The sequence below is a fragment of the Petromyzon marinus genome, chromosome 33 (assembly GCF_048934315.1).
Source record: "Petromyzon marinus isolate PM22_M1 ecotype Great Lakes invasive population chromosome 33, UKy_Petmar_22M1.pri1.0, whole genome shotgun sequence".
NCBI lineage: Eukaryota > Metazoa > Chordata > Hyperoartia > Petromyzontiformes > Petromyzontidae > Petromyzon > Petromyzon marinus.
The window spans coordinates 3,997,620-4,012,665 of NC_133699.1; the positions used below are offsets into that span (position 1 = coordinate 3,997,620).

General features: G+C 53.1%; 1 protein-coding gene across 4 annotated transcripts in view; it reads right to left on the reverse strand.

Annotated features, from left to right (window-relative positions):
* The window catches only part of LOC116948331 (hypoxia-inducible factor 1-alpha-like), a 77,060-nt gene that overhangs the window by 33,992 nt on the left and 28,022 nt on the right, over window positions 1–15,046 (reverse strand). For all 4 annotated transcript variants that reach the window (XM_032964898.2, XM_032964896.2, XM_032964897.2 and 1 more), the window contains exons 3-5: window positions 7,864–8,057; window positions 6,604–6,688; window positions 1,058–1,170 (exon numbers count right to left, since the gene is read on the reverse strand). In XM_032964898.2, the coding sequence (XP_032820789.2) occupies window positions 1,058–1,170; window positions 6,604–6,688; window positions 7,864–8,057 (392 nt within the window). The remainder of the gene's footprint in view (window positions 1–1,057; window positions 1,171–6,603; window positions 6,689–7,863; window positions 8,058–15,046) is intronic.

A 15,046-nucleotide genomic window follows, 5' to 3' on the forward strand; every position in this document is an offset into this window, starting at 1 on the left:
TGCAGCGCAGTGCGCCGCCCCGGACAGAATCTCATTAGGGCCCCGCAGGCCGCGCTCAATTAGCGCGGCTCGCACAGACACACCTGCTCGCTGGACGCTCAACCTAAACGGCAACTTTAACCCGAGACCCAACCCAAGTCTCACCTTGAAACTTTAACGCCCGCACCGCGGACCGTGCTCAATTAGCACGACTCGCACTCCGGCACCTGCCGCTGTGCATCAAATCGAATGTAAGCCCTAAATCTTCACCCCGAAACCCACTGATGACCCTACCCTAACCCCTAACTCTAAATGCAACTGTTAACCATAGGCTAAAGGCCAAACCTTAAAGCCAACTGTAACAAAACCCGAAAACCAAAACTGGCCCTAAAACTTTAACTCAGCTAAATCATTGCCTTAACCCTAAACTTATCCCTAACCACAACTCCGTATTCCTAACCCTGACGCAACGTATAATCTAATGCCTAACACTGGCCCTATCTCCAGCCCTAACTCTGCCACTCAACCCGAATGCTAAACCCAGCCCCAACTTTATCCCTAACCCCAAGCTCAACTCTAGCTCCTAAGCCTACCCTAATCCCAGCCATAACTCTAACCACACCCTAACCCTGACTTCATTGCTGCCCCAGTACCAATTGGAAACAGCTGATGGGCTACCCGAGGCCCCCCGATAGCAACCACTGATTGAGTTTCCAGCCACCGCGCACGCACGATACCTTCATGAAGACAATTCAATTACATTTCATCGTAATTCACTGCCGCTTATTTATTTCGCTAGGCGGGAGCCTACCGTGGATGAACAGGGACCTTCATACCAGTGGTGTTTGTGCGGTTGGCATGGGCCCTTGGTGGAAAGAATGAAATGGGGCTGGGGGGGGGGGCTGCGAGGGGGGCCGGGGACAGGTGGGGAGGGGGATTTAAGAAGTGTGCACCGTTGTTTCAGCTGCCCCGACGTCGCGACAACGAAACCAGCGACCTCCGAATTCCCGCCCGTGCGGCGGGTTCACCGTTACCCCACGGCAGTGCCCGGGGGGGGGGGGGGCCGGACCGCCCTTACCTTCCACGTGGCCGACTTGAGGTTGACGGTTTTGCCGCGGCTGGTGATGGTGCACTTCATCCGGACGAAGAAGTCCCTCTCCGTGCCAGCGTCCGCACCCTTCCTGGCAGCGCCTGCGGGGGTGGCAAACGGTCGACACAGAACACAACCGGGGGGGGGGGGGGGCGCCGGGGATTCCGTTTCACGTTCACTCCGACGACGACTCCTCGCTGCTCCGATCCTCGACCGAATGCGCCCTCTCGACGGTTCTCGACGCCCTTCACGGCCACATCGCGGCTGCCCCAGGCCCTCGCATCAGGGTCAGCGCGGCGGCGGAGGGAACAGGCCGGGCGTGCGTGCTTCCGGACACACTTGGACACCTGGCAGTGTTCGTTGACGAAGGAGTCGTGGGCAATTCTGGCAAATGGCCTGATGAGGCTGCTTGTAATAACCGGCGAAGCGTCACAGTACTCTAATTGTAAATGTTGTGGGTTTACTCTCCGACACACCGGTGTGCTGAACTAGTAACTAATGGGCACGTTTTGTTTACGTGACAAACCTTGCTAATTGGCTGCGTCGGGTGTTGGCGGGTGTAACGACGCATTTATATTTACACGATCTAACTCAATTCCGTCACCAGCCTGGGCCAACGACCACCACCATCTCCCCTCGTAGCCATGACGAGTCCGGCACAAGCCCGCTTCATTCTCTCAACGGTCAATGAGATGTCTCTTGTTTTGTAAATCAATGTGTGCTCCTCTTTTAATGAAATCCCAAGCACGCGGTTCCTTTGTCGCCGCTAATGTCCCCTGTGCTGTGAGCGACAACCTACGCACCTCGCCATACGGCGCGCGTGCTCTCGTTATGCTTCTAGCTGCTATTATATACAAACACACACAAGGTGGAACCATCTGTGTGAAATATTAAAGAAAAAAAAGAAACAACCGAGTTTGTTTTGCACGTGATGAACTCTCTGTGGGGCGCGGTCCTTCAAATCGATTTCAGATGTAGTCCTGCTGATGCTATCTTTCCAGTGCTGCTATATGACACAAGGTGATCCACTGCTGGCTGCAGATTTCTGCATTAACGTTGCATCATCTCGTTTCACGATGCTCACGGCATTACTGGAATGTAATTGGGGGGTAAGGGGGGTGGGAAGCAAAGATCTTAACAAAAAAGGTGAAACTGTCTAAATAAATCAAGGCTATGTCGTGTTAGCCCGGGGTGTTGGGTTATATTTATGCAGTGTCATTCTTTGAATGTCATTGTTTATATATATTACTAGTGGGAAGTACCCGGCGTTGCCCGGGTGAAAAATATATTTCAAAACTTCTCTTAAAAACCTTACATATGCATACACAGATACTAAGCTATTGTGAAAGCCCGGTGGGCCGTTTGTCCATTTCTCCACCAACAAAATTATAAGAGGCTTGCAAAAGTCGAAAAAGTTATATAAAGTGTGGGGTAAATAGTTGATGTAAAAGCTTTCCAAAAATTGTCGACCCCCCCTCCACCTCAAAAAATATATTTACCCCCACGTAGGTATATATACCTACACACGTTACAGCAGAGTAAGTAGTATCTAGTGACTCTGTAGTTGTATCTACTGACTGTACAGTAGTATCTACTGAAACACGGTAGGACCAACACCTCGGCCGTGGCAGATCATTGTTATAATTCAGTAGGCTCACATGACATTGACTTTTCCAAGACAGAGGTTCTTTGTAAGCCATCTGGCTACCATGAGAGATTCGTTCATGAGGCTATCCACATATACAAGCACAGAGATAATTTCAACCGAGAAGATGGATTCTGGCTTAGCAATCATTGGAAGGATTTGATAAACCATTTCGTGTCTTAATTGATTTTTCACGCTTACGGTGGCTTTCAGACAGCATACATAAAATTTTTCGTCTCCCCCCCCCTCCTCTTTTCAGAACATAGATGGACTAGTCCTTCTAAATAAACTGCCAAATCGCTGCGCGTGGCGCTGACGTTTTTTTTTATTATAAATAAATAAATACACCGTTTAAAAATAAATTAATGCATACCGACACACCTGATGACGACCGTTTGTGTTATGGTCGAAACGTCGTGAGAATATTTTTTATTGTTTTTATATATAGTTTATTATTTTATTGTTTCCCTTCAACGTGACTTTACCGAAAGAGCTAAGAATATGAATTACTGCAGTCACGAAAGCTTTAAATCAAAATTTAGCTACTGACTGTTTAGTAGTCTTTAGTGACTGTAGTAACTACTGACCATAGTATTTACTGGACCTACAGTAGCATCTACCGACTCTATAGTAGTAACGACTAACTGTATAGTAGTAACTGCTGACTCTATAGTAGTATCCACTGACTATAGTAGTAACTACTAACTCTATAGCAGTATCTAATCACTCTATAGTAGTATCTACTGACTCTAGTAGCTACTCACCGTAGTAGTAGTAGTATGTACTGATTGTATAGTAGTATATACTGACTGTAGCAGTATTGACTGACTGTAGTGGTATATACTGACTTTTAGTATCTACCAACTCGATAGCAGTATCTATTATCACTACAGCAGTACATACCGACTGAGGTGGTACCTGCTATCACTACAGCAGTGCATACTGACAGTGGTGGCACCTGCTATGATTACAGCAGTGCATACCGACTTTGGTGGTACCTGCACAGCAGCGCATGCTGACCGTTGTGGTACCTGCTATGATTACAGCAGTGCATAATGTGGTGGAACCTGCTTTCATTACAGCAGTGCATACTGTGGTGGTACGTGCTATGATTACAGCAGTGCATACTGACTGGTGATACCTGCTATGATTACAGCAGTGGATACTGACTGGTGATACCTGCTATGATGGCAGAAAAAAGGTGAAAAACCCTGTTATTACATTTCGGTATTGGCAAAGGAGGTCTAATGATGTAGATGCTCACCCCGAGCCCTCATTACTTTGATAGTGGCATTGTCTTTGAGCTGTACGCCTTTTGGCGTCATCTGGTCGAGCACCAATTGGGTCGAGGCTCAAAAGAAAGCCGTCCCTTGGTGTGGACCATTCAGTTTCAAGGACAATGCATCATATAATATCATAGTGTTGTTTTGTTGTTGCAGTTTGACTGCAGGTATTGTGGTTAATGCAGACATGAATTCTTGTAAAAAGGTTTCAGTTTTGTTGCCAGAGAGGGGGGCTGGGGTGGAGGGGGGCAGGGTGGGGGGCAGGGGGTGGGGTGAAGGGGGGTGGAGGGGGGCAGGGGGTGGGGGTGGGTAGGGGTGGGTGGGGAGCAGGGGGGTGGGGGTGGAGGGGGGCGTGGGGGTGGAGGGGGGCGTGGGGGTGGGGGGCAGGGTGGGGGGCAGGGGGGTGGGGGGCAGCTGTTGTAATTCGCCGCACGCGTCACGACGACGCATCGACCGCTCTCACCGTCGTCGTTGTGACAGCGGCGGAAAAACAAAACGATAAACCGGGTAAACAATGATGTAGTCAGCGGCGGCCCGGTGTGCAAGATGTTACACAAACGGACCTCATTACAGAGAACTTTCATTGTTCGAGATTTGAGGGGAGAAATAAAGTGACAAAATTAAAAAAACACACAAAGTTAGCCGTCTCGCTGCTGCGACTTCCGACGATGACGCTGACGGCGGACGCGTGTGACCAGAGTCACTGCTGCTGACTGCTGTAGCCGATGATGACGATGATGATGAAGAAGAAGACGACGATAACGAAGACGACGACGTTCATTAAAAAAACAATTCACGTCTCGTACACAGGAGCAACAAACGCACGGCACACGCCGCGCGGGTATATAAAAATCAATACGGTGTAAAACAACAAGCCGGTCGTCAGTGGCGTTAACATTCGACGCAATTTCATTGCGGGTGAGACGGTACAACAATCGCACGTGTTAAAAATAACCCCCCCGCCGCTAAGTAAACAGCCTCACGTGTTGTTTTTGTTCAATGCTACATCAACAGGTTTGGCTTGTCGCCATGGCAACAGCGCCGTCACCTTGACAACGTCTGCGTCCCGTCGCCAGGCAACCGCGTCAATTACCGCGGTCGCGGGGCCGCAGTGAAGCGGCCGTCCGTGCGCGCGCGCGCGGGGGGAAATAAATAAATATATAACAACAACGCATCGGAATATTCTTAAATCGTGAAAGCCAAGCTCGTGAAGCACACGCCGAGTTTCAGCGCCCCGTTGCCTCTTGAACGTCGACTCGCCTCCCTGCGGGGAGTCTCCTCTTTCTGCGTGTGTGGGTCTCCCCTGCCCGCCCTCATTTCGTGGTTTTCGTTTCGCATCGCCCCTGCCAAGCGGACCCCAAGGTCCACAGGGTCAGGCACGCGCGTGTGTGTGTGAGTGTGTGTGTGTGTGCTCACACGCACGAGTGTGTGTGTGTGCGCTCACAAGCACGAGCATGTGCGTGTGTGTGTGTGCTCACACGCACGAGCATGTGTGTGTGTGCTCACACGCACGAGCATGTGAGTGTGTGTGTGCTCACACGCACGAGCATGTGAGTGTGTGCTCACACGCACCAGCATGTGAGTGTGTGTGTGTGCTCACACAGTAGTGGAGCGGTTAGCGCTACGCTGCGCTACGAACCCGACAAACCCGGGTTCGATTCCCGTTCACGGCCAACAGCAGTGACGATTATCTGAACCGGTCCTGGCCTCCCCTAGGTCGACTCAGCCTCAAATGAGTACCTGGTGCGGTGTGTAAACATCGCCACGAGGGAGACAAAGTCGGCCGGGCGTGGTGTTGACCACCCACCCCCTCGTGTGCCGTGCCGGCCTTCAAAGGTGCTCGCTAACAGCACTTGCCCCTAAAGTCTATTAAGGCTATGCGGAGGATCTTTGTATTTGCACTCACACATTAATTATTCCAGCGTTGCAGGGAGAGTGGTGACCTTCGGTTCGTCACGGGCTAAAGGAATTGCGCGAGAAATAAAATAAAATATAATTGTACGCGCCGTCGCTTTTAGAGGCACCATCACCACCATCCGGCGACGATTTTGCGCGGATTCATTTCACTTACCGCAAATCGTGTGCTGCGATGCTCGCCGAAGGCCGCGTTGGTTTTGTGAATAAAAATCACCTTTTTGAACCGTCGGGCTGATTGGAGAACATGTACTTGAGAATGAATTGGCTTCCTTCGATTCTGTCCTTCTCTCAAAGGCAATGGCAGGTCCGTGGCTCAAGTCTCCTCGATCCATCCGATTTCCACTCATCACCGCCGCCTTCACCTCTGAGCACCACACCTCCCTGCGAGGGTTCTTGAGACATGGCTAACGAATGAGGTGCGGCCTCCCCGGGGCCTCCATCAGCGGTGTCTTTTCGGTGACACGGTCGCCAGAGTCGGTTTAACAGCGTATCCCGGGAACTTATTCAATTCGACGGCCGTTATTCATCCCTGCGGTCGGCGAAGTGTAAAGCGGAAATTCACAATCCCTTCTTTCAATGTGAGTCCTAGCTCACCAAACATTGGATTCTTGAAACTGTCCGTGCCGAGCTTCGGGTGGTTACCCTTTGAGCGTGGCGCGGAGCGGAGGGGAGCGTGACGGGGAACTTACCGCGTTTCTGCGCGAGAACCTCCCTGAGTTCCTCCTGGTCACACGGGTGGACGAACTCAAAGATGCTGTTCCCCGTCATCTCCACCTGCGTGCATCACGGACAAGCCTAGCATGATCACTCTCGGAGCGGTCACTCTCGATCACGCACTACACCGCCATACTCGATTACAAGCTCATTTCTTGCGAACAGCTTTTTCTGTTTAATTTGTTGTCCTTCCCCCGCACCTCCGATCGGCGTGGTTGGCTACGTACGGTGCGAGAGAAGTTCAGCGTACGTACTGCCGCTCCCGGGAGGTCAAGTTGAATCGGTGACCTCTGTACGGCAGGTGCAGTGAGTGAACCCGTCACACCACGGCAGGCTCCCTCGCTGCCTTGCGCACAACTTTGTGATGTACAAAGTATAGACGGGCAGACAAAATGTCTGCTTCTCAACCATAAAGAAAAAATATGTAAACTCTTCCACCACTCATCGGCCCCACGGCCTTCTGGGAGTACACGATATCAGCGACATTGAATCGGCGCGACAAAACTCTATATTTCTCGATTTCGATACGCAGCTCCTCATCAGGCTTGCTTGACTCAATGCCGAATATGTATATTGGTAATACATCTCAACAATGTGCGGATGAACTTTGTGAGAAGTGCTGCGACCGCCATTACAAAGCGACAGGCGGACACTGGAGAGGCAACGCGAAGCGTCGTCGCGCTCTCGAGCTCCCTCGGAACGGATTGGAACAAAGTCCCTCAAACACTAAACGCGAACCGAGCAACTACAGTCCGCTCTCCTATAACGCCGCGTGTAGTTCTCACAACGCGAATTAGATAGAGCACGATGACCGTTTTTGGGGACACATTTTGTCATCGCGCGGATGTCAATTGGATATAACGCGATTGAGTGAACGGATCGACGTCGCAGCGCGAGTAGGAATAAGCGGTCGTACGGCTGCCTCGGCGAAGCGCCGCACAAGGCAGTGGGATGCTGCTGGATGCTTCTAGATGCCACCCACGGTTCCTCGGTCTTTAACCGGCATGCGTTAAGCATCTCACGTGCTATCGTGGACTGTGCTTTACCCCTCTAGAATACAAATGATCTATTACAACCGCGATTTTCCCCCACAACGCGGTGTTCTTCGGGAACGCAACAACTCCCGTCGCGTTACAGGAGAAACGGACTGCAGATCGTGGACCTGGCACAACCTTCGCCCGGGGCCGGGCAGGGCCGCACGTCACGGCGCAACGCGCAGGCACGCCGACGCTCACCTGCGGTAGTCCCAGGTGCTTGCCGACGTTGTCGGACAGGTAGGTCATGTCGCCTTCGCTCGACAGCACCATCACGAAGCCCTCGAGGGCCCTCAGGGTGAGGGCGTCCAGGGAGCTGCCGGATTCGCCAGCGTGGTCCTCTTCCACCTCCTCCACCGCCGCTGCAGCAGCCGCCGCGTCGCACCGGGACAGCCCTGTTTGGGAGAAACACGCAGACGACGGGGGTTGTGAACGTCCGGTCAACGTTCGGTTATCCCCCTCCTCGCTCCCACCTGTAAACCGTACATCTGGAATCTCCTTCCTCTGGCCATCCGCGCTGCTGTGACGCTTCTCCTTCGCTTCGTGCAGGCTCAGGTCGAGTCAAACCTCGAGCGCTCGTCGGATATATCCGCAGCGCCATTCACGTAGCGCAAGGGCCGTTTTAGTTTGTTTGTTTGCGAAGGTGCTGCGTTTCACAGACGGGATTATAGTCGGCAGTGGTTTCACACGAGAGGCGGGCAGGCAAGGTTAAAATGTGGCTTCAGCAAATTAAATCACCTGTGCGATGGGAAGCGACAGACGGACGCGGGCCATATCGCCGATTTGGACCGTGATGCCGGATTGACGTCACGGGATCTTTAACTTTCAACGATAAAACAGTCTGCAGGGTCACTCAGTCCAATCAACCACAACAAGCAACGCACGCACGGGGAAGCCTCCATCCAGCAGTGGATTGATGAAGGGTCTAAATGATTGTTGTTCATTTATTTTTTTACCTGTATGACACACTTTGTAAAAGAGGTGGTGCAATTTTTAGTGCACTCGCTAGAAAATCGGCAACTCGCGTTCAATTCCCAACCGCCATCTATCATGCCTGCGCTGCCCTCCGTAGCCCACGACAGACCATATTCCCTGGGTCATCAGACGCACTTTTCCCCCATGTATTCGAAAGCAAAAGTTGGGGAATGTGTCTTATAATCCGGTAGGCGATTGCGTGCGCGTGTGTGCGAGACCGTTGGGAGTGGTAGCGCAGCGTTTAGCGCGCTACTGCGCTACAAATTCGGAAACCCGAGTTCGATTCCCGTTCACGGCCAACTCCAGTGACGATTATCTGAACCGGTTCTGGGCCTCCCCTAGGTCAACTCAGTCTCAGTGGTGCGGTGTGTAAGCATCGCCATTGGGGAGACAAAGGCGGCCGGGCGTGGTGCTGCCTATGCACCCCTTCATGTACCGTTCCAGCCTTCATAGGCGCTCGCTAACAGCACTTGCCCCAACAGTCCGTTAAGGCTATGCAGGGGATCTTTGTCTTTTGTCTTGTGTGTGAAACCAGATTTGAATAACTTTGCTGGCCCCGGTGCACAAGTTTGGGGTGCGTCGTCCAACCCGAAGACTCCGGTAGCTCAAACGCCTCGACCATAAGTGAACAGCCTGACGTTCAGCGCGTGTACGTTGAACTCACTGACAAAAAGGTGTAATCGTCTTGATACTGGCAAGAAGGCTCCATAGTTATGAGCTCTCCTTCGCACCGTACGTACTGCATGGTGCTGATTTTGCCAATCCAAGCACTATCCAGGCTCAAGCCCTTGCTGAGCTTTTGGAGAACTATGAAGATCAGGTGAATTCTGGGTGACTGTGGTCATTGGCAAGGCACCGTGGTGACGCTGTTGCTGTTGTTGCTGTTGCTGGTGGTGTCGTTGTCGCCGCTTGTGACTTGGCTACCCTAAGTGGAGGCCGCGCAGTTATTTTTTTGGTTTGGCAATTAAGTGGAATTTTCTACGGAACAACACAGCAAGGCTAAACAAACAGGGGTCGGCGGCAGGATGGAGTGGGAGGGGGGAGGGGGGGTGGCGCTGCGGATGGTGGCGGGCGAGTGGCGAGCGTGCGATGGAGAAAACTGGAACGAGGGGAACGTTGTGGTGGCGGTCGGGCGGGCGGGCGGTTGTGCAGGGGGGGGTGCCCCCGTGCGTCGTGGTTGGTCGTCAGCGGCGGCGGCCGGAGACGACTGGCTGCCGTCCACGGACTCCTCTTTGGCGCCACGATCTGCCTTCGGTCCGGAAGCGCTAATCAGTTGGGGGCCCCCGGGTTTTTTTGTTGTTGCTGCTGCTGCTGCTGCTGCGCTCTTTTGCGTTTTCGTGCAAAGGAAGTCGAGGGAGTTTGTATACACGCGCTTATTGTGGAACGCGCGCGCGCGCAAACGGACACACGGTAGGCACATTCGCGCGCACACGCACTCACGCAAGCGATCTGCTTTGTATATACACGCCGATTGTGGAACGCTCACGCACGCGCCCAACATATATGCGCGCGCACAAATTGACGTACGGCACAAAGGCAAAGATCCTCCAGTAGAGCCTTGATAGGCTGTTGGGGCAAGTGCTGCTAGCGAGTGGCACCTATGAAGGCCGGCACGGTGGCACACGAGGGGGTGGGTGGGCCAGCAGCCACGTACGGCACACGCACTCGAAGACACTGCAATTTTATTTTCTTGGGTGTGATGGAAATACGTGCAGGCGCCAATTGCCAATGTCGAGCTCTGCGAGCCACGGGAGGGCTTTAGGCGAGAGAGAGAGAGTTGGTGTCGTTTTGCTGTTCCTCCAACATCGAAGGAGCGCAGACCACGGTGGTTTACTCGACGGGCCTCAGCTTGGGTTGCACGGCCAACAAATCGCACCGCTGTAGCTCGTCTTTAATGTCCCATTCATGTTTGTCACCAACTGCTGATGCTGGTGCGATAACGAGGCCCGGCAGCTCTGGGTCCACCACACGTGGCCATCAGCCATCATGAAGACCAGGGTGGAAAGGGGAGCACACGAGGGGATACTAAGGGGATAGACGCGTATAATGCGTCTCATTTGGGGACACGAGGTCCCAAGGGGATAGATAGGTGGCTCCGTAAGCGGTCGACAGCAGTAATGTAAAGATGCACGTTGAACTTCTTTTCGCACCGTAGGTAGCAAACCGCGCTAACCGGAGGCCCGGGGAAAGGACAACAAACTAAACACAAAGATCAGTTTTAACGAAACGAGTTTTTAATCTAGACGATTTAAAAGTGCACAGCTCCAGTGGCTTCCTAATATTGGAAGGAAGAGCGTTCCAGACGGCCGCAGAAGGGAATGCGAAAGCGCGCACCGCGGTGACCGCCTTTGTTCCATGGCCAGCCAAAAGCCGCCGCTGTGAGGATGACCGGAGTTCCCATGACGGATTACGCTCCTTGACCTGTCACGTTACGTTATTTCAGGTCGTTCGGTGTCGTCTTCTTGTTGCGGGGATTATCCCCGGCGTTAATAATCAAGCGGTCGAGGTGTTTGCGGGAAAAAAGAACACGACGTTAAAGGGGGAGACGTAAGTCGGGGTCATTGCTGCTGTTCCACAAACGCAGCTGATGCCCTCGTTGAGACGGAATGCTCTTTCCTGTTACACAACCCTCAACCGCTGGGCACATTTCTCTCAGGCCGATGAAGACGACTGCAACCCAGGTTCATGCTTCGTCTTAAAGGACACGCGACAGTAGAAATTGTATTGAGATGGGATCTGAATGCCACCGCATCTCAAGACAAAGACAAAGACCCGCCGCGTAGCCTTCACGGACTGTTGGGGCAAGATGCTGTTAGCGAGCACCTATGAAGGACGGCACGGCGCACGTGGGGGTGGGTGGCCAGCACCACTCCCGGCCCTTTGTCTTCCCCAGTGGCGATGTTTACACATCGCAGCAGGTACTCACTTGAGGGGAGGGTCAGAACCGGTTCAGATATTTGCCGCTGATGTTGGCCATGAACAGAAAGGGAACTTTGTTCGCCGGGTGTGCAGAGCAATCCGCTCACCACCGTCCCACCACTTGCCACATTGGACACACACCCACACAGATCGACACAAGCCAATTGCAAACATCCCCCATATAGCCTTAACAGACTGAAAGCGGCAAGTGCTGTTAGTGAGCACCTATGAAGGCCGGTAAGATACCCACACACACAGAAGATACACACACAGAGGGATAAACACAAATTCGCACTTGATGAGCATGCCACATGCACACAAGACAAAGAACCCCCGTATAGCCTTAAGAGACTTTTGGGGCAAGCGCTGCTGGCGACACACACCCGCACACACACCAATCCAATAACGTGGAAGAACAGGCCCGAGTACTTTGTGATGGACGCAGGGCGGTGGAGGTGGTGGGAGGGTGTCGGTGCCTACCCCGATATAACCGGTGGCTTCTGTTTATGTTTTTAGAACAAATTGTACCTCGCAATGACTTAACGTTCAGCGGGCGGTCACACGACACCCTCCGTGAGCGCATTCCATCGAGCCAGCGCTCCGTTCCTTCGCCGAATATTTCCCGGGTTCGCCGGTAGACCGGAGTTGGCGGCACGCGGCTGGTAGCTAACAGCCTTAGCGGGAGGTAGGGAGGTATGGAGGTATAGAGGTATGGAGGTATGGAGGTATGGAGGTATAGAGGTAGGGAGGTATAGAGGTAGGGAGGTATAGAGGTAGGGAGGTATAGAGGTATAGAGGTATGGAGGTATAAAGGTATAGAGGTATGGAGGTATGGAGGTATGGAGGTATAGAGGTATATAGGTATATAGGTATGGAGGTATGGAGGTATGGAGGTATGGAGGTATGCTGTAGGCAAGGGGCCGTCCATAGGGGGTGTGGGGGCTCCGGGGAAAACCTTCCCCCCAACCCCCCCCCCCGACGCCTTCAAACTAAATCAGAAGTATTACATCAGACACCGTGATGTCGAAGCGCGGGGGGCCTCCCCCCAGAGCGCGGGGCCCGGGGCGGTCGCCCCGATTTGCCGTGGAGGGGGGGGGGGCGGTGTTATGCGGCTGACACAAACAACAGACCCCAGCAGAAATTATTCCATGGTGGGTTTTTTAAATGAACGGAGCGAGGCTCCATCGGCTGCGTAGCGTCAGCGGGAGGAGGGTCGGGGTGGGCGCTGTCGGGGAGCTCCACCCTCCTCCTAGATTGTATTAACGTTTGTTGAACATTGACTGTGTCACTCCTTGCTACCCCCTCTATCCCCACCCACAAACCCAACCACCCACCCACCCACCCACTCAATCACCCACCCAACCACCCACCCACCCAACCAACCACCCACCCACCCAACCACCCACCCAACCACCCACCCAACCACTCACCCACCCAACCACCCAACCACACACCCACCCAACCACACACCCACCCAACTACCCACCCAACCACCCACCCAATCCTCCACCCACTCAATCACCCATCCAACAACCCACCCACCTAACCACTTACCCACCCAACCACCCACTCAACCACTCACCCACTCAATCACCCACCCAACCACCCACCCACCCAACCACCCACCCAACCCCCCACCCACCTAACCACTCACCCATCCAACCACCCACCCATCCAACCACCCACCCAACCACCCACCCAAACACCCACCCAACCCCCCACCCACCTAACCACCCACCCATTCAACCATCCACCCAACCACCCACCCAATCACCTACCCAACCACCCACCCAACCCTCCACCCACCTAACCACTCACCCACTCAATCACCCACCCACCCAACCACCCACCCACCTAACCAACCACCCACAAAACCAACCAACCACCCACCCACCCAACCACCCACCCACAAAATCAACCAACCACCCACCCACTCAATCACCCACCCAACCACCCAACCACCCATCCACCCACCCAACCACCCACCCAACCTCACCTCCACTGCACCCACCGAGCCAGCGAGTTAAACATTCCACGTCTGCACTGCGGTAGAGACCAGTGTCGCAATAATTATAGAAACAATACTCGTGTGGCAAGGGGCCGGAAGGATTGTGGCGTCGCACAAACTGTGAGAGATGGCGATGGCCTGGGGAGGAGGGGCAAAGGGGGCCTTTTTCCCAGCAGTCGATAGTACATGGTTGACGATGACGATGATATTGATTGCATCGAGAGAGAAAGCGATTCTCCATTTAAAGGAGGAGAATCATGATTGCAATGGGCTCATCATAATCATCATCGCCAGTCAGTGATGCTGACTGCAGTATGAGGTTAAATTGCACGGGACCGTTGTAAAATGTTCACGGAAAAAAATTTATCAACTGGTGAACTAAACATTATTACGGGAATAACAAATGCTCATCCCCACTTAAATACCAAACTCAACTTAAACAGCAGCAGCGCCGAGCACTACAAACGTCGCTAATAATAACCACCGTAAGCACGGGCGGCTTCGTCAAATTTCAAAAACTGTCAGTGCCTCCTCGCGAGTGCAAAATTAATTCTTGCCCTCGGGGTTAAAGGGGGATGGGTGGGGTCACGTGGGTAAGGGGGGAGGGGCACGTTGGGGGGTGGTTGAAACGGGGAGGTGTGGCAGGAGGCGTTCAGTTCCAAATACTCAGAAGGGGCCCCCAACTCACACCAGGCGTGGGGTGGCTTTTTGCACCGGCTGGCAGGGCTGGGGGGGGGGGGGCAGACGGGATGGATAACATCACGATCTGGGCTAACAACATCACAACCAGGGCTAACATCACCACAACCAGGGCTAACATCACCACAACCAGGAGTAACATCACCACAACCTGGGCTAACATCACCCCAACCAGGACTAACATCACCACAACCAGGGTTAACATCACCACAACCAGGACTAACATCACCACAACCAGGACTAACATCACCACAACCAGGAGTAACATCACCACAACCTGGGCTAACATCACCACAACCAAGGCTAACATCACCACAACCAGGGCTAACATCACCCCAACCAGGACTAACATCACCACAACCAAAGCTAACATCACCACAACCTGGGCTAACATCACCACAACCAGGACTAACATCACCACAACCAGGGCTAACATCACCCCAACCAGGACTAACATCACCACAACCAAAGCTAACATCACCACAACCTGGGCTAACATCACCACAACCAGGGCTAACATCACCACAACCTGGGCTAACATCACCACAACCAGGACTAACATCACCACAACCAGGACTAACATCACCACAACCAGGGCTAACATCACCACAATTAGGGCTAACATCACCACAACCAGGACTAACATCACCACAACCAGGGTTAACATCACCACAACCAGGACTAACATCACCACAACCTGGGCTAACATCACCACAACCAAGGCTAACATCACCACAACCAGGGCTAACATCACTACAACCAGGGCTAACATCACCACAACCT